This window comes from Parasteatoda tepidariorum, chromosome 1 (genome assembly GCF_982258835.1).
Source record: "Parasteatoda tepidariorum strain Cologne lab strain chromosome 1, Ptep-v5.0, whole genome shotgun sequence".
Taxonomy (NCBI): domain Eukaryota; kingdom Metazoa; phylum Arthropoda; class Arachnida; order Araneae; family Theridiidae; genus Parasteatoda; species Parasteatoda tepidariorum.
This window is the reverse complement of record NC_141755.1, coordinates 31258686-31279262: the sequence shown is the minus strand read 5'-3', so window position 1 is coordinate 31279262 and position 20577 is coordinate 31258686. Positions and strand designations below refer to the sequence as shown.

At 31.0% G+C, this 20577-nt stretch overlaps 2 protein-coding genes across 8 annotated transcripts in view; one reads left to right on the top strand and one right to left on the bottom strand.

The window, feature by feature from the left end:
- LOC107445112 (ras-specific guanine nucleotide-releasing factor RalGPS1) overlaps nt 1-20577 on the bottom strand; it is a 58599-nt gene that overhangs the window by 12443 nt on the left and 25579 nt on the right. For 5 of the 7 annotated variants that reach the window (XM_016059449.4, XM_071180048.2, XM_016059448.4 and 2 more), the window contains exons 2-6: nt 4570-4692; nt 2852-2977; nt 2715-2765; nt 1382-1465; nt 1120-1302 (exon numbers count right to left, since the gene is read on the bottom strand). In XM_016059449.4, coding sequence (XP_015914935.1) covers nt 1120-1302; nt 1382-1465; nt 2715-2765; nt 2852-2977; nt 4570-4635 — 510 coding nt within the window. In that variant the 5' untranslated portion in view covers nt 4636-4692. Of the gene's footprint in view, nt 1-1119; nt 1303-1381; nt 1466-2714; nt 2766-2851; nt 2978-4569; nt 4693-7890; nt 8307-20577 lie in introns of those variants that run through there. The other 2 variants (XM_016059447.4, XM_016059450.4) reach the window with 2 other exon arrangements.
- Nucleotides 9774-10520, top strand: LOC147816365 (uncharacterized). The gene has a single exon (XM_087151821.1). It carries the CDS (start codon nt 9774-9776, stop codon nt 10518-10520), a length of 747 nt encoding a protein of 248 aa, XP_087007947.1.

Below are 20577 nucleotides of genomic sequence, written 5' to 3'. Positions count from 1 at the left end.
TAAACTTATAGTTATGAATATACTTCAATTTTAGGATATTTATATTTAGTGAATTAAAAGATGTTTTAATATAATAGCAAAATTAAATGTTTTTTTTCTATTAAAAAAAAGATTAAAAATAAAGTTACAAAAAATTAAAAACAGTTACAAACAATAAACAGTTAAAAAATCAGGATCTCATGAAAAGATCGGGAATTTTTATACCATGTGGAAATGCAAGGCGCTAACTGCAAAAAAAAAAAAAAAAATTAAATCGAAAAGCATTTGTAGTTTTGTTGAAATCGGCACAAATAAAACGTACCAAAAAGTGAGGACTCTTAAAACATCCAATAAAAAAAGCACCTTTAAGAGCTTTTAAAATACAAAAAAAAAAAACACAATTAAGCCTCTTTTTTTTTTCGCTATGCATCATGATGTAAATTAAAAATCTAGTTATTAATAATCACAAAACATTACTTGAGACAGGAAATGTAGAAAAAAATCTATAAAAGATAAATTTTTTTTAAAATTTTTAAAAATTTATTTTATAAACATGCAATTTTTAGACCCTTTCAGTTATAAGCTATCAGCAATAAATTATGAGACTAGCTTATTAATAGTTTAATTTAACATAGTATTTACACAGCACTTAACTGAAACATTGCTTAAAGAGGAAGAAAAAAATTTTTAATCATTAAAATAATAATAATGCAGTGAGGAAAAAAAAATTATTACTAGGAAATAGTTTTTAAAATATTTACATTAAATATAATTCCAGAACTTAAAAAACTATTACCCACTCACACTTGAATAATTCCCATAATTTAATGGAAATGAAAAATTAAGTGAATTATACAAGTGACATACAAATTAAATTAAAAAACCAATTTTTTCAACATGCATAAAAATAAGACTTTAAAATATATTAATTAATTTTAAATGCATTAAACACCACATGAATTTTGCAATACCGCACCAAATACATAATGCAAATGTACACAATGCATAATACACAAATACACATATGGATATTAAGATATTTAACAAATATAAGTATGTGATAGTCGTCAAATAAAATGGAATTAGCTCTAACTTATGAAATAATGATTTTAGAAATATTTTAATTCAGAACACACATACTGTCCATGTATTTTCCAGTCTGAAAACAGATGCACTCTGTAAAGCTGAAATAACTGCATATTCTGAATGCAAGTTGTTGAATTCGTGAAGTCTTTTAGCTATTTTGATAAAATGAGCAATTATTTCAGCTCTGGATTTTGCTGTTTGTCCAGAAAGTATCTCTTTGACAGCCCACAGGCTGACCTAAAAACATATAAAAACTATATTAAAAAAATTTTCTCTTTCTAATCCAAAAACATTATGAATGTTTATTTATATTTACATGATTAAAACGCTGTGTGAATGCCACAACATTTGGAGCATAGGTCATTTTTTCTTTTTTGTTCCAACTGCAACTGGACAATTCCTGCAAAAATTAAATAGTTGAAATAGGATATATATTTTTTTTAACAAAAATATTTTGACAATTCTCACCAAATAAAACACAGTATGTCTTAAAGAAAACTGTAGTTGAGACATGAAAACTTTCTTAAATAATAAAATTGAAAGAAAAATTGAAAGTATTTTAAAGTATCACAGAACACCTAAAACAAAAAGATTGCTTGGCGTAATGCTCAGGAAACATGCGCCACATTTAAGTGGTTTTTGTTTCATTTATTTGTCATTGAATGTTTAGGATCAAGATTTATAGTTATTGAAATCTTAATAATAGGCATCATAATATCCACATTTTTAAATATATTGAAAAGAAAAAGTAAAGACTAATTGTTAAAAAGCTAAGACAACAGCCCATACCTCTATAGAAATATAACTTTCTCTCATTGCAATTGTTTTGAAATACTTAAAAAACTAAAACTGTTCACTAATTTTGAAAAATATTGATCAAAGTACTAAGAAATGGTGCTGACTACAACTATAAAAACTAGCCATACATGAATTGAAAAAGTTGAAAGACTGGCTCTATTTTTAAACATAAAAGCAATGTTTCAATTACAATATTTTAAGATAATACAATAATTAAAACAAGCATACAGCTCTAAAATGATAAGGATTATTTTCACTTTCAAAATTTTAACTGAATTATTACATTTTAGAATTCTCCAATGAAGGGAAGGGTGACAACAAGTGACTTGAAAGGTCACTAATGTATTAACATTGAAAATAAGACAAACCATTTTAACATGGATGTTTAATAATTAAAAAAAACTACAAATAAAAACAAAAAGAGGGATAGGTGAATGCTCAGGGAATAGAGCATTCACCTTCCAATGAGGTGAACATGGTTCGAATCTTAGCGGTGGCTGGCCCATACGAATTCTGCACACGGTGTGCACCAACAAATGAGCTGACGTAAAATATCCTCGGTGGTAGAAGGATCATGGGTTGGAGTCCCCTTGATGTCGAGCTAACCGTGGAAGGTTTTCACGATTTTCTCCCCCATGTAATGCAAATGCAGGTTAAATCCATCAAAGAGTTCTCCACGAAGGCAAATTACTAGCAATACTTGATCCAGGAGCTCCCTTTTCTGTATTGGGTTCAAAATTACAAGGCTACAGAGTTGAACATTAGTAGTTGTAAACCATAAATTCGGTCAACGGCTGTTATAAAATTATAAAATAAAAACAAAAAACAGAGGAAAAAATAGATATTTTTACCTCAGGCTGAATTTCTCTGAATACTGCAATGTCCATTAAACATAATTGACTCTGTAAAAGAAATTGAAAGAAGATTAAAAAAAATCCAACTTTAGAAATTGAACAAATGAATTAATAGGAGGACGAATAACTCCTACAGCGAAGTCTTCAGGAGCTACTCTAAGCACTGAGAAAACTACAGCATCGTAACACTTCTGATGGGTACTGTCGCCATTCCATCGTGTATCTAGTGCATCGTGTGAATTAGAAATGCAACTAAAGCCCTAGAAGACAAAGCACAGTAATAAATTAGAATTTTACATACTACTCAAATTACATACTACTCAAATTTTACATACTACTTAAATTAACTAGTAAACACAATTACTTATTATTTACAAGGAAAAAAAGAACATAAAAGAAATTTATCTTAAAACAAAGATATGATATGCTATGCGAATAATATTTCTAAACATTTTTGAAGTAAGTTTACACTTTTTTTAGTAAAATTTTTGAGTGAAAAATTAAAATCTACTTCCAACCATTACAATCTAGGAAATAGTGATAAGATTCAATAAAAATAATAGAGTTGACTGTCTACCTATATGTTAGGTACTATTCTTCTAAACCTTTTTAGCGATACTTTATAGCAGATACAAAAGGTTTATTAGGAAAATAAAATAGTAACAATTTTGACAAAAATCCAAATGAAAGATTAATTTAGCTACAAATAAAACAATAAAAATAATACGCATATCATAGGTATGACAAAAGAAAATCTCAATAGTAAAAATAAAAATATTTTCACATTTTTATTTCTAACAGAAACGTAACTCACAGATAATTAACTAGATAAAAGAATCTCTAATATTTTAAATACAACGTTAATGAGAACATGAAGTTTTTATGGTATCAATAGTTCCAGTACTTTCATGTACAACATGAGAAGTAAACGAATGGAAAGGTGCAACACGAGAACTTAAACAAGCTTTTCCTTTACGAATAAAGCAATCTCAAATTTAGACTATCTCAAATTTTGATAATCTATAGACAAAAAACTGAAACAAATATTCACTTCAAAATCAACAGAGTAATTTGATACTATTAATATATGGGGAGATTCATAGGATTTGATGACACACATATTTATTTCCTTTGTTGAAAAAAAGTAGATGGGAGAATATATCGCTTCTCAAATGTATGTTTCCATATTGGCATCTCAATATGGATATATATTCACGCCAAATGAAATTACCTAGTTGTTTGACAAGTAATAAATTGGAGAAAAAGCATTATATAGTTTGTCTAAAGAGAGAACTCCCCTAGCCAATCCTACGGACCCGTGGCGGTTAGTATGGCAACGAGGTATAACTTTTTCAAGTAGGGGTGTGGGTCACTGTTTAGGACATGTTTTGGCTCGGATCAGCGAGAGAAAGGGAATCACTTTCTTCAGTCTATTGTGTTAGCCCTAGAGTGGAGAGAAGCTACCCTCCCTGAAATGCACTATTCTTGTTTCCATAGAAGCAGACGGCCTCAGACTTTTTGGCGGGGGAAGTTCTTACCATAGACAAACTATAGATTACCCAGAAAAGAGAGAGAGAGGTGGTTACAAGTTTTACCTTTAGAGTTTGCCCTATATTTCTTTTTAATTTCTTGTAAGCTACAATACAGAAGTCTCTAAAACCTGCAATTATTTTGGAGGAGGTGCTTACACAAAAAACTTTATTTTCTCACAATAAACAGGATGAAGCAAGACAGCTTTTATTTGAAGTAGAGTATTTGGAGATTCAGGTTTACATTTGTATTGAAAACACCATAGATATAATTCCAAAATATCAAAATAAAAATATTAATCAAAAATATTAAATTTACTTACCTCATTTTTACTATGTGAATTCATTTTGGAAGAGGAAATATCTGTAACCATTTCACAGTACTTCATCTTGTGACAATTGTGAAGATCCTAGTGCTAAGAGCAGCTACACAAATTTCACAAAGCCTGAAAGAAAGAAAAAGTTGTATTGCAAAAAAAAAAATTTTAATTAGAAATATTGATTGATAACACATAATTATAAAATTATGATTTAATTTTAAAATTGCAGCAATAAAACCTGAAACAAGATACTTATAAAAATATTTTTTTACACTAATTCTGTTGAGAATTTTGACTTAGTAATAGTAAAAATGAAAGGAAGAGCTGTAGTTGCTCTATAACAGTGTTCCCCAACCCGCGGTCCGCGTACCTGTACGTGGATCAAATGGTACCGGGCCGCACATTTCATCGAAACTGAATTTAAATTCCTAGGTTTATACTCCAAATTAAAAATATCTGCGTTCTATTAAAAAAAAATTATTTAAAAAAAAAAGGCCCCCGAAGGTAGTGACATAATTTTTTTTAATGTTTGTAATGTATCATTGTCTCCGATTACCCCCAGATGGAACCATCTCATTGCAAAGGAACAAGCTCAGGATGCTCATTGATTTAACGTTTTAGTAAGTTGAATTGTTAAATCACTAAATATTTAATTTTTGGTGTAATTGTATTTTATTTTGAAGGCATGTTTAAATACAATTAAATTAAAATTAATAAATCAAAATAATCTAAAATATGAAAAATCAACGTCCCCTCCCCAGCAGGCCGCAATAAAATTATCAAATGTTGATTGGTCCGTGGTGATCAAAAGGTTGGGGAACACTGCTCTAAAACATAGAGGAGCTGGGGTTAGTTGTTTGACTTTTCTGTTTTTATTTCTTCCCTCTAAAAATAAAATAAAAATTGAACATATAATTTGATATTTTTTTTCAATTAGAGAAATCACTTATTGTCTCCCATTTATGATTCTTTTCAAAAGACTCAGTTGGTAATTTGTAATTTTTTAAAAACAGATCTTTAAGAAAGGACCAGCGTGCCCTGAGATTGAGACATCTCATGGGGTACATTGGACCACAAAAATAATGAAATAAAACATAATAGATCAAAATATTTTATAGCAAATTAAAGCAACCAAAACACATTTCAAACAATAGCGTTGTAATGAAAAACCTGATATTTACTTAAAGGGATTCAAGAAAAAAATTTGAATTATATCAACGTCATGCACTATTATTTATCAAAGGATTTGCTGGACATAAAAAATATTTTTATCAGCATTGGAATTACATTGACAAAAGGTGAAAAGCAACACTTCTGACAAATTTTATTCTAAATTGAATAAAACTAGTTTAATGTAACTTTGTAAAGAAAATCAATAAAATACATATTTGCAGACAAGATGAATTTAAAGTAATTTTTAGTGCATCTATATAACATGAATAGTGAAAGTATATTTTTAAGACTTTTCTACTTTTAAGAAAATGTAAATACATTTGAATAAACATTAATGGGAACACATAACTTAATATGTCTCAGTTTTTAGTGAACCAACGAACCCCATGCTCTGGGTTTGACAAAAGATCACAATAATTTCTTTTCTATAATGGAAATTAAAATAGTTGCAAGTAATTAATAAAATAAAGACCTAACCTTGTCAAATAATTGCAATTTATTGTTCTATTGTTTTAGAAAAAAATTTTAAAAGGTAAAAGTAGTATAGTTCAAGACATTACTTAGGTATGCTCAAATACAACTTGTTGAAACGAAAACGGCACACTTTAACTGACACATCCAATTCCTTCATATGAATTGTGTTAGACGCACAGCATGTTAATGGAGAGAAAAAAATATTTATAGCATTAAAATAATTGAACCCATTCTAACATGGTTCAAAGTCCCAACTTACCCAATTTCCCCTTATTCTCAAAATTTCATATTTTAACCTTGAAACTACAGCTAATAAAATAAATAAATAGTATTTTCAAATTGTTGTGCAGTGGGAACCACCGTTGAAAAGCTTAATACATATATAAGAATAACTACAAACTGTATCTGGTACCATGACAATTTTTACATTAAGATTTCTGCTACCTTTATTATCGTATTGGTGCTTGCACTAAAAAAAGTGATAGCTGAGCGGTGGCATGTCGGAAACTAATAAAAAAACATCACAGGAAAAGACTAACTAGAAAGGTATAACTTCTTGCCACTCCAAGATAAATACAATAGCTTACCATCTTGGAGATAGTAGTTGATACAAAAAAGTAATAATACAGAATATATCTGGATTACTGATTAAATATAAACAAATAAAAACATCTTTATTATGTTTCGCAGTGAAAATCATTATAAAATTGCGGCAAATATTATATCATAATAAAATCTGTTATATCTCTGTATCCAAAGCAATGCTTGTGAGACTAGTCAAATCATTATACAGATATTTATTTAAAAAGTTAAATAACTCATCTTTAGTATGTATTAAATAAACACATGAATTTTAAGGTTTATGACAAACAGTCTGTAATCACCAAAATGCAATGACATGGTTCTTGTAAAAACAAATTAAATTAAAAAACATAAGTACTATACAATGGCTGAAGGTAAAATGCTTCATATTTCAAGTTTACCCACTATAATGTTTTTAAGTGCTACTGACACTTTGTCATAAAAATCTTGGTGCAGGTACTTATAACTTTAAAAATTAGCATCACAAAATCTTTTAGAACATATCAACATTTTCAAACGAATATATTGACAAAAAGATTCATTAAACTCATTTTGAGCATTATATAACACATGATTACCTTTTTATAGTCATACTCATTGAGATAATCAAAATTTGAACAACACAAATATTAATTCAAATCATTCCAAAACTGAAGATTAAGATAAAATTAATAAAACTTAATATTTAAGTTAACATAATTGTAAACAGTTTGCGACGAAAAGTAAGTAACAACACACAAGTAGATCAAAAGTTCAGAATATTCTAAATTAACCTCGGGTAAAGATCAATCTAAAATGTATAAAATTTTCCACACTTAGATAAACATTAGTATACTCAGCAAAATATAAATAACATAAATTTAATAATTCTAACGGACTGACTTACCCAAGGAAATAATAAATCCTCTGTACAATTAAGGTAAATCCTCTGTACGACTTTTTTTTCTTTTTTTTATAAAAACCATAAAAATATTAAAATTGCTTACAGCTAGTAAAGAAATTCTATTACAATACTTAGAAAATTTAAAAAAGTCGATCTACTGATTTCAAGAGCTAATCAAAATTGATAGATATAAATACATTAAAAATACTTACATAATTGATTAGTAAGAGTGAAGAAAATATATAAAAAATCACAACGTAAAATAGTAGTTCACAAATATTCCTTATTTTCTAGTCCAAAAAAACGAATATTTGACATTTGGTATTTAGTATTAATTTCTATTTACATCCACATGACAAGACAGATCTGACATCAGCCTTTCCGGCGACGGAGATAATAGTTTCGCTCGCACTTTATTTAGGAGACAAAAATCTTCAATTTTCTCAAGGTATACACTCACTTTCTCTGATGTAATGCTTATTAGAAGATCATAACATTCCATAGAGTGGGTGTTTCACGAGTAATCTAAAATACATTTTTATTTTGCGTAATCGCTACAAAGGAAGTACCAAGCTTAGCAGAGAACAATTCTTTTTTCTCTTTCGCCAAGCGTTACGCCGCAGATGGAGGTTACCGTTAAAAAAATCATGCCAATTTTTCCTAAAGCGATGCCAAACTACGCCAAAGCTTCAGTTGCGTGCTTTTATGCTTTTTTCTATTTGTCTTTCATTATCCTTCTTAAACAATCAATGATTCAATGTCAATGATAACAAATAACCCTTATATCATCTTATTCATGGAAATAGAAAAATAAAAATAATTTTATTCAGATTTGAAAATAAAAAGATATTGCAGCGCTTCATTGAAAGATGATTTGGTACTTATGTATTAAAAGATTAATTTGTGTTTTTTTGTTAGCAATTAAAGACAATGGGTAAGCATTGGGATAAAAAGTAACTTTAAATAAAAACAAATAAAAAGAAAGAAAGAAATTATTAATCTGATTTTAATTATCAATCTGAGATATTATTCCTTTGATGTAAACTTACTTTTAAATTTAATAACAATAAGTAAACTATCAGAAGGAATTATGGTCCGTAAAGCTGTTTCACTAAATTTTCAACAAGAACTTCACATTAGAAAATTATTTTATAATTAATGGAAAAAACTGGTAAAACATGAAGTAACTTAAAATAAATAAAAATTAATTTATACATTCAAAGCTTTTTTATATGTATAATGTATGCTGTGGTTATGGAATAGAATTTTAATACTATACGAACAAAATATTTTTTTACGAGGTGAGGTACTTGGGCTGTAAATACCATAACAATTTAAATTTAATTGTAAAATTCGATTAATTAGGATTAATTTTTTTTAATTCTAATTTCGTACTATTTTATATTTTTCAAATGCTTTAATAATTTCCTCCAAATTTTTATGTACAATGTCTAAAATAAAAAACAGAGTGCCTTACCATTTTAAAGGTGACATTTTTTAAACAGAACCGTTCGACTTAAGAAAGAAAAAAATAATTTTAATTTTCTTTAATTCCAATTTCTTACTATTTTATATTTTTCAAATGCTTTAATAATGTAGCGACTAGTATCAACCACCATCAACAGATGGCGATACTAAGGAGTTTGACGTCATTCCTTTTCCTCACCTCTACCAGGGGGAACGCCACTCTTCATTCCTGCTCGAGCACCTGACGATGGCGGATCTCAACGACCAGCTCTGACGCTAGAGACTCTCGCTATTTTCTTCGCGTCATTTCTGAAGCTGTATTACAATTATGTTTAACTACACTGTAGTTACTTATATTCATTAAATCTGTTATATGTTTAATATCATCGTTTGAATGGACTATCATTCTCCAGCATAAATCAACACACGCGCTAAAGATGGTGACCCGGAGTTGAACACGCAACCTATGTTAATCGGCCAAGGATTACAAAAATAACAGGTCAGTGGTATTTCATTTTACTTGATTGTTTGTCAGGCATCTCGTAGAGCTTTTATTTAGTTATAATTTAGGTGTATTTTTGTCTTTCGAATAACCTTTAGTCTTAAGCTACACGTGACAAATTCAAACATGGCAGGCATCCGAATGCCCAGTTTCTGGAGTAAAGAACCCGATCTATATTTTGCTAATGTAGAGGCCACGTTTTTCTTAAATAAAATCGACGATGATTTAACTAAATTTCAGTTAGTTATAGGATCCCTCGGACCCGAGGAATTAAAATTAGTCAGACCGCTACTAGATCCGACTTCTAACGACCGTACTTACGCAAAACTAAAACAAACTCTTATCGCTGAATTTTCGCAATCTAAGCAGACTAAAATTAAAACTTTGTTATCACAACTGAAGTTAGATAACCAACAACCGACAACTTTGCTCAGACGTATGCGAGAATTAGCAGACAATGCGCTATCGGATGAATTTTTAAAAACTTTGTTTCTAAATCAATTGCCTAATTTTGTGCAAGGTATACTCGCGATTTCTAACGAACCGTTAGACGCTTTAGCAAGACAGGCAGATCAAATAATTGCTCTATCGAATCCACAGCAATTTGAGACCCACGCTGTTTCAAAATATCCCGACCCTATTATTGCAGCATTAAGCAGCAAAATTGAAGAGCTCACAATTAAAGTTGATAGATTATCTCGAAGTAAATCCAGAACTAGATATCAAGGTAGAAACCGATCTAACACACCCCGCCGCGTACAGAATAATTCAGGCATGTGTTTTTATCATGAAAAATTTAAAGATAAGGCACGCAGATGTAGAAGCCCCTGTAATTTTGTTCCTAGCTACGTAAATGATTCAAAAAACGAATAACGCGAACGGTTGACGAGACGCACGCCGTTCATTTGCATAACAATAAAAGTCGTCTTTTTGTAAAAGATGCTATAAGCGGTACTTATTTCTTAATCGATAGTGGAAGCCAAATCAGTATTCTACCGCATTCTAACCCAAATAAAATTAAAGATAGCAACGAATTTAATTTGTATGCCGCAAACGGCGAACTTATACCAAACGCTGGCACTAAATTAACTTCTGTCGATTTAGGTTTGCGACGAAAATTCACATGGCGTTTCATTTTGGCTAAAACAAAATACGCGATAATAGGATCAGATTTTTTGAGTCATTTTCAACTTTTAATTGATTTTAAAAAACTTTGTTTAACTGACCCTCTTACCGAACTTAGCACCAAAGGAATTTTTCGAGATTCGTTATTCCATTCGATCTCTACTGTTGTTAATCTAAACAAATATGGCAATATTTTAAAACAATTTCCTTCGTTAACGAGACCTTTTAACCCTAAAATCGATCCCCCTATGCACGATGTTTTGCACTATATCGAAACAGGAGATCACGCTCCAGTTCAGTGTAAATCACGCAGACTAAACCCAGAACAATATACATTTGTAAAAAAAGAAATCGAGAACCTTTTAGAATTAGGTATTATAAAACCGAGTAATTCACCCTATAGTTCACCGATTCATATAGTCAAAAATAAAGCGGGCACTTTTCGCATGACCTGTGACTATAGAATGCTAAATAAAATCACGAATCCCCAATTATATCCCGTCCCGCACATCCAAGATGTAAACAATCAGATAGCTGGTAGCAAAATTTTCAGTAAACTTGATATGACTCGAGCCTATTTTCAAATTCCAGTTTACGAGGCTCACCAGCATAAAACCGCTATCGTCTGTCCGTTAGGTAAATACGAATTTACGCGGCTAAATTTTGGAATGCAGGGAGCCGCATCATCATATCAAATGTTTATGGATACCATTTTACGCGGCCTCCCCTTTGTCTTCTGCTATTTAGACGATTTATTAGTATACAGTAATTCAGAAGCCGAACACGAAGAGCACTTAAGAATAATTTTTGAAAGACTTTCGAAGTACGGGTTAATCTTGAATGCTATGAAATCCGTATTAGGCGTCCATGAATTGTCATTTTTAGGTTTTAAAATAACACGCGAAGGGCTTCAGCCTCTATCAGATAAAGTAGAAGCTGTAAAAAGTTTCCCAGCCCCGCGTACCCTTCAACAATTAAAACGATTTATAGGTCTTATTACTTTCTATAGAAGGTTTATACCGCATTGCGCCGCAATCTTATCCCCTTTACATAACTTACTTAAGGGTAAATACAAACCAAAAAAGAGTATAGACTTATCTAGTGAACAGCTAAAAGCATTCGAAGACGTGAAAAACGCTTTAGCAAATGCTACATTATTAGCTCACCCAAGGCCAGATTCTCATTTGTTCTTGTTAACTGATGCCAGTGCTACACATGCAGGTGCTTCACTTTGTGAACTTGACGATCGTTCTATAGAAAATGAGATTCTTGATCCAAAAAAACTTTTAGATAAATTCAAACCTCTAGCATTTTATAGCACTGCTTTTAACAGAGCTCAAACCGTAAAAAGCACGTACGAACGTGAACTTCTTTCGATTTACTTGTCAATCAAATATTTCAGACATTTTATTCAGGGTCGCGCTTTAACAGTGATTACTGATCACAAACCGATTTCGCACGCTTTTAATCAAAAATTGGAAAAAGCAGCTCCGATAATTCAAAGACATCTTTGTTACATCAGTGAATTTACAACTGACATCAGGTACTTACCCGGTCGTCTAAATGCCCCGGCTGATTCTTTGTCGCGAATCTACTCTGAATCCATAAGTACGACGAAAATCGATTACAATCTTTTAGCTCAGTATCAAAACGACGATTTAGAGTTAAGAGAACTAATAAACGACCCCAAAGTTGATAGTTTGAGCATAGAAAAAATATACATTCCCGAACACGGACTAAACCTGTACGTCAATACCAAAAATGGGAAACAACGTATTTATGTCCCTGAACCTTTTCGTTTATGTGTATTTAATTCTTTTCATTCATTATGCCACACTGGTGTTAAAGCTTCTGTTAAATTATTGACTGAGCGATTCTTTTGGAAAAATATTAAAAAAGATGTTGCTAACTTTGTTCAAACTTGCATTCAGTGTCAAAGATCTAAAGTGCACAAGCACACTAGGTCCCCTATTCAAAATATTTCAGTGCCATCCGAAAAATTTTCAGAAATCAATATAGATCTCGTTGGACCACTTCCTTTATCTCAAGGCTGTAGATTCATTTTAACGATTATCGATAGGTTTTCCAGGTGGCTTGAAGCTATCCCCGTATCCGACCAAACTGCCGAAACTTGTGCGAAAACTATATATACGCACTGGATGTCGCGCTACGGTGTACCAAGAAAAATCGTAACCGACCAGGGAGCGCAATTCGAATCAAATCTTTTTCATTCGTTTAATAATTTTTTCGGCATAACCCATGTTCATACAACCGCGTATAACCCAAAATCAAACGGTCTTATTGAAAGACAACACAGGCAACTAAAACAAGCTCTACGTGCATGTTTGACTGACGATTGGGTGGAATGTTTACCATCCATTTTGCTGGGACTTCGCACCTTTTTCCGGGAAGATATTCAGGCCACGACAGCCGAGATGGTTTTCGGCCAAACACTTCGCCTGCCAAACGAAATTCTCTCAGAGAACACAGGCGAACCTCCAGATGCCTACACAAGGAGGCTACAGAGTACCATGGAAAAGGTAAAGCCCACTCCTACCTCCAGACATGGAGTCCAGAGGAATGTCTATGTCCCTCAGAACCTTGCCACCTGCAGCCACATTTTCCTCCGGCACGACGCCCAGCGGAAGCCTTTGCAACCGGTGTACGATGGTCCCTTCCTGGTTCTAAAAAGACTAGATAAATTCTTCACCATTTCCGTGAAAGGTAAAACAAAGACTGTCAGTATCGATAGAGTGAAGCCTGCTTACCTCCTCAACCAGGACTTTTTAGACAACGAGACCTTTCCACTACCCGAGGAGAACCTAGACCTGACTATTCCCAAGCCTGTAACCAAACGTGTCACATTTGCACCTCCTACAAATCCCACCCGGAAGACACGTGCAGGCCGAATAGTAAAAAGCCCACAGAGACTAGACTTGTGACAGCGACTCCGTCGTTTAGAGGGAGGCTCCTGTAGCGACTAGTATCAACCACCATCAACAGATGGCGATACTAAGGAGTTTGACGTCATTCCTTTTCCTCACCTCTACCAGGGGGAACGCCACTCTTCATTCCTGCTCGAGCACCTGACGATGGCGGATCTCAACGACCAGCTCTGACGCTAGAGACTCTCGCTATTTTCTTCGCGTCATTTCTGAAGCTGTATTACAATTATGTTTAACTACACTGTAGTTACTTATATTCATTAAATCTGTTATATGTTTAATATCATCGTTTGAATGGACTATCATTCTCCAGCATAAATCAACACACGCGCTAAAATAATTTCCTCCAAATTTTTATGTAAAATGTCTAAAATAAAAAACGGAGTGCCTTACAATTTTAAAGGTGAAATTGTTTGAGCAGAACCGTTCGAATTGAGAAAGAAAAAAAAAATTTTTTTTTAATAATTAAAAAGAAAAACTTTTTTGAAATTTTTATTTTTAAAATTTCTGGATTTTGTCATTTAAAATAGTAATTTAAAATGATGTTAAAATTAATGTTCGCAATCGCAACATTTGAATACGCAGTCATTCGTCTCAAATAACAACACCCTATAGGTCGGTGCGTTCGCGAATACTTTACAATTGGGTATACTATAGCCTACGTCACAGGTTGTGTTATTCCTACTAAATTTAACCCATGAACGGCATTTTCTGCGAGCCTAATTTCAAGCCACAAATAAACAAACGAAGTGTTTGATCGTTTAAATAGCTGCTCGCCAGATTTTATTGCATTATAAAGAAAAGTAATTGATATTCGATTTTTGATTAATAATTTATTTATGTGGATAGTGGCATAGAATTTCGCATTGCGTCATGGTAAGTGTTATTCCTACTAAGTGGAAGTAGTTGTGTTTTTTTTATATTATACCCATAATATGCTTGTTTGTTTTTTGTCGTTGTAAAATAATGTATATAAAATAATAGTAAAATAATTCGAATAATAAAATCATCTAATCTAATAATGTAAAAAATAATAATGTAAAAGAAAGCACTTAAATTTTAAAACGAATTATTTTAAGATAAACGAGTTTAATAGCTGCGTGCAAATTTCTTGTTTTATTTAAAATTGTTCTATCGATATCAAAAAAGCAAAAAATAGGGGAAAAAAAGCAAAACATTAAGGGTTAAAATTTTTCGTTCGCTCTTCTTGAACAGATTTTTAGGGAACATATTTTCCAGCTAGTCTAATATTTGGAGGCTAGTTTTACTAGTTTAATATTTGCGGCTAATTTAATATTTTGAGAATCAAGAATCAGAATCAGTCGGAAAAAAATTTTCAGAGAAAGTATGCTTTTGTATGGTTATTTATTTTGCGTGTGTGTGTCATAATTCAAAATATCGTCTGGACTGGCTAATTAGCATATTTAAATTTATCCCTTCGAACTTAAAGATTGAAAAGTCTAAAAGTTATTTAGTTCAGTTTATTATTTTGCGCACTGTTCTTCAGATTGTGTTGGTTAAAATATTAATTTTCAGTGTTGCAAACAGAAAAAAGAGTTTTTGAAAAAAGTGAAAAGAAACGAAAGAAGAAAGGAAATTAGATTAAGATTGAAAAGATCAAAAATTAAGTTCCTTTTATTATTTTGAGCAATGTTCTTCAGATCGTTTGTGTGCAAAAATTAATTTAAGTGATGCCAACAAACAAGAAGATATGAAATCAAATTAAGATTAAAAAGATAAAAAATTATTTAGTTCCGTTAATTATTTTGCGCATTGTTCTTCAGATAGTTAGTGTGGAAAAATTATCTTAAGTGGCCTAAAAAAAACGAAACGTAATGTAACGAAAGAAGAAACGAAAATAAATCAGAAAATGAAAAAGGGGCATCTTTTACGCCTTCATTGTGTACAAATGCCTCCTTCCAGCATCGATTTTATAAAAAAGCGAATGAACTTTTAAAACCACCGCAGTCCGAACAGACAGCCATTGATGACGGCTGGAAAAAAAAAACGCACCTGTTGAGAAGTTGTTAAGAACGCTGTAGAAATCAGTTTGAATGAAATTCGATTTCCTAGTTCGCGTGTACTTATGTGTTGGTATAAAAATTAATGAGGTAAACGTGATGAGCAGCTGAGGTTTTTAATGAAAAGAGAAAATAACTACACGGTAGCCTTCCTATAATATAACATTAAACAAAGGAAATGTGTTGAGAATATTGATTTAGAAATTACTAGTAATTTTAATATAATTAGAACTTTTAATAAAAGATTTCGTCCAATTTTATTTTATTTTATTCGAGAAGAAACAATAAGCTCAAATATATAGAAAGAAAGAAAAGATATGCTGTGATTGATAGCACATAATCTTTTTTTTTTTTTTTAATTGTTATTCCATTTTTCTGAGCTGTTCACTAGGAAGTGAGAAATAACTGGTAAAAAAAGTATCTAATATCAAGTGCGAATGCGAACGGTGTAAAATATCCGCCAGCCTAACTAATAAGACTAATTAACTTTTATAACATGTAAAGGACTGTTTTTATTTATAAAAAAAAAGATAAATAGAAATAGTGGTATAAAAGTTACAATTCATTAAAGCTTCACAATTACAGCTTCTCAGTAAATTTTTAATAATCAGGGATGTAAATATATAAAGTATAAATGTTAATAAGCTTTAGTAACCATGGATACATTGCTTTTTAAAAACCAGCTGGAAATTAAATAAATTTTTTAAATTTTATTCGATAAAAAGCATTAAGGACTAAACATTGCAGTAGCTGGAATTGAAAGAAAGAAAAGAGATTCAGTGTTTGATAGAGCACATATGTGATCTTTTTTTAATTGTTATTCTATTATAATTTACATTTTTCTAAATTGTTATTTCTCACTAAAATGAGAAATAACTGAATTGCTAAAAAAAATCATCTAATATCAATCATAATTTCGTAACATAACATAAATATCCCTAATTATCAAGACTAATTAGCTTTTATAGCATGTAAAATACTGTTTTTATTCGAGAAAAAGTAACTAGTCGTGGAAAGTTATAATTAATAACAATAAGGGCTTCACAATAATCTCTTCAACTGTAAGAGATTATACGCATGTAAATATATAAACTATAGTTAGTAATCACGGATACATTGCTTTCTAAAAACCAGCTAGAACTAAATAGTTTTGTAATCAGTTTTTTGCTTTCCGAATAGCAAATATCCATAGTAACAATATAACCACTGCCGTTCGCAATCAATCCACCCCAAAATATAATAACTTTGAAACAAAATAAATAAAAAAAAAAACTAATCACCCGCATCAATAACACTTTTATACCATAAAATTTCGTAACCATCTCTCTAAATTTTTTTTCATTCAATTGTTTCTGAGTTATGAGAGTGGAAAGTGTAGACGACAAAAATTTTTAGTAACAGCAAAATAATAGCATTTTTTCTTTTTTTTTTTTTTAAATTTAAAGTTAACTTCGTTATATAAGCTATCATTTTGCTTAATTTTTTATTTATTGATTTTAGTTACACTATAGCTTGAACCATTTTGTTGATTGATTGATAGATTTTAATCATACAATAGCTTGAGCCATTTTAGGTTTTAAAAAAAAAAAATTAAAACGTGAGCGGACATCTCCAAAATTCTCAGCACTTCCTTCAAGAAGTCAGTCGCTGTCCGTTGGAATTCAAATACATTAAAAATTATACTTTGATTTTAAATGTTATTCAAATTTTTGTTTTAAATAATCACAAACAATTTTTACTATGTTTAATGTTGATTTCTAACCGATGCAGAAACTGAGTGCGAAATTAACATTATATTTATTTTAACTAATACACTTTTCATTACACAAATTTAGCAAAAATAAATAAATAATAATAATTCTGTAAATTAAATAATTATAAAACTCTAGAGCTTATGGATTTTTGTAGTGGGGATCATACAATATTTAATTGAAACCAATTGAATAAAATCATGATTTTGATTATTTTTTTTTTCTGTTTCGAAACCCGAATGTTGTTAAAGAAGTCAATTTTCTCAAAAATTCTTCACTGAACAGTTTTAATTTAGTTACCGAAGATTTTCAGAAAAATTTTCGATGCTTGTACAGAAAAATTATTCCTCAGAAATACAGAAAAAAAAAATTTACTTGCACATTATTTTGTAAAGATTTTAGCAAACATTTTTTATGGCTGAACCCTCTGAAGTGCAACAACTATTATGTCTACCAATAATTATTTATATCATTTTATTGTTATTATGCTATTATTATTATTTTATTGTTATTATTTTATTATGTCAATACTATTGTTATTAATAATTATTATGTCGACCAACCACTAATATATCTACCAATCTTAACTATATTTGAAAAGTTACTTCCTGACAAGTAACAAGGAGTTTTAAGTACGAAAAATAATACATGAAACTACAAATTGTCAAGAATTGATTAACTAATTATTGACAAATATCAATTGGGTATACTATAGCCTACGTTACAGATCGTGTTATTCCTACTAAATTTAACTAGTAAACAGCATTTTCTGCGAACCTGATTTTAAGCAACAAGTAAAAGCATTAAACGAAGTGTCTTGTTATAAGTCGCTACTCGCCAGGTTGGAATTGTATTAGTCTAGTTCCTTTGGAAATAATTTCTATTGTTGTTTTACCAAAGTTTATGAATTTAGTAAGCATATTTAAAACTCAGTTTATTAATTAAACTAAAAGGTAAATGTTATTCCTAGTAAGTGGAAGTAGTTGTGCTTTTTCCATATTATACCCAATTGTCAATAATTGATAATAATAAATTTAATAAAGATTAACTTGATTAACTTGTAAATAAAATATGAAAAATATGAGAAATAAGTTACATACTAGGGAGAATTTTTCTTAATATTGAATTAATATAATTTTTAATATTTATTTTTTAATGTTTATTTATATAATAAAGGATATCACTAAAAGAATACATCTAACTTTCATGTTTAATCATTAATAACTTTCTTTTGGTAACATTGTTATATATATGTATAGCATTGTACATTTAACACTAAACATACCAACACTTTTCAATACAATACAATACAACATACAAAAACGGGTCTTTTGACCCGACATGGTATGTTTAGTGTTAATGGAGGAAGAAACATGTATACTGTATACATTGGTAACTTTTATGCCTCTTCGGAATGGTAGTATCCCTTTTTTTCCTCTTTTTTTTTATTTAATATTTTTTGACAAAAGAAGGAGGAATAAACTTTTGATTATTAACTATCAATTGAGCAATTTTTTAGCGACTTAAGGAGTCTTCCAGTTCATTACCCCCTAAGCAAGACGTGAAGCTCATTTTATGAGTTATCCACAGAGAAAGTTAAAACATTATAACTTCCTCTAAAATAAAATAACTCCAAGCGCAGCTGAGCCCATAGTCAAATCAGTTAACCACTTAAATCTTTTATTTGTTATTCGCGGTGGATCAAAGAAGTAGCATTTGAATGAAGAAAGAAATTTCCTTCGAGATTTATGATTTTCAATCGCATTCACGTGTGCAGGAAATTACAGCAAATTGTTTGAACAACACATCATTCATCTCTTCATAACGGGTATAAAGTCAAAATAATCCACCGATACCATAGTTATAAAATACATTTGACTTTTATTTTATATTCGCTTCATTCCTAACAAGGAAATGTGATTTTTTTTCCACTTTGATTAGCACAAATAAAAATAAGAATGCCGAACAGGGTCTCCTATTTATTAAAAATAACAACGTTTATGATGCCGTGCAATTTTATTTTTGTTTTATAACCGGCGTTGAGCAGCCGACCCAATTTTGGGTTTGGGACTACCAATGTTCAACTCCTTGCGTAGCCTTGTAATTTTGAACCTAATCCAGAAGACAGTGGAACAAGCATTGGGAGAAATTTTGCCGTCGTGGATGACTTTTTGATAGAAGAAACCAGCATTTACGTTTCATAGAGAGGAAAATCAAGAAAACCTTATACGGTTAGCCCCATGCCAAGGAGATTCTAACCCATGATCTGTCTACCAATGAGGGTATTTTACGTCAGCACTGTGGTCGTTGTGAACTGGAAGCACGAAGCCGTATCACGAGCCACCACTGGGATTCGAACCTGATTCACCTCATTAGCAGACAAACGCTCTATCCCTGAGCCATTAATATCTGGCAAACACATGTTCTCTAAATGAGATTGCTGTCAGTGAGAACGTGAGTTTATCTTACAATACAGTAAAGTGCCGATTTACCAGATTATCCGGATCGTCCAAGAACCATGTGCCCCCCAAATAATAATAATCGCGGAAAATGTTTATTTATTTTCAGAATATCTGAAAGGGGTAAAAAAAAAAAGCTTCTTTTGCCCCTCGGTGACCGCCCTTTTTCAAGATGAGTGACAAGTAGTTTCTTATAAGGGTTTCTAATAAAATTATAAAAAACTAAAGCTTTCAAACAAGCCATTTGTAATAGGCACTTACTACAATTGTCAATCCTAAGCCTGGAAATGCGGATTTTCAGTTATCCGGATCGTGTTTGGTTAAGATAATCGGCACTCTGTTCAACTAATGGACAGTAAACAGAGAAATATTACTGTTGTAGTTGCTGTTTCTAATGCGACTTGCCAACCAGCAAGCCTGCTTGGTGAAACCAAGCAAATTTAGGGCAGAGGGTGCGTTATTGGTTTTCAGTGGCGCCATCTATGGTCAAGAATACGACTTCAGCCTCTTATTACTTATAAATTTTAAGTGGCATCATCTATTTAATTAATTGTTCAACGTTCTTCGATTCCGTTGCATTAAGTAACAGAATTTTTTGATTCTCACAGCTATTGTATATCAACGATATG

Excerpts from the sequence above, each read along its gene's own strand:
- LOC147816365 (XM_087151821.1), top strand. The coding sequence starts at position 9,774 with ATGGCAGGCATCCGAATGCCCAGTTTCTGGAGTAAAGAACCCGATCTA.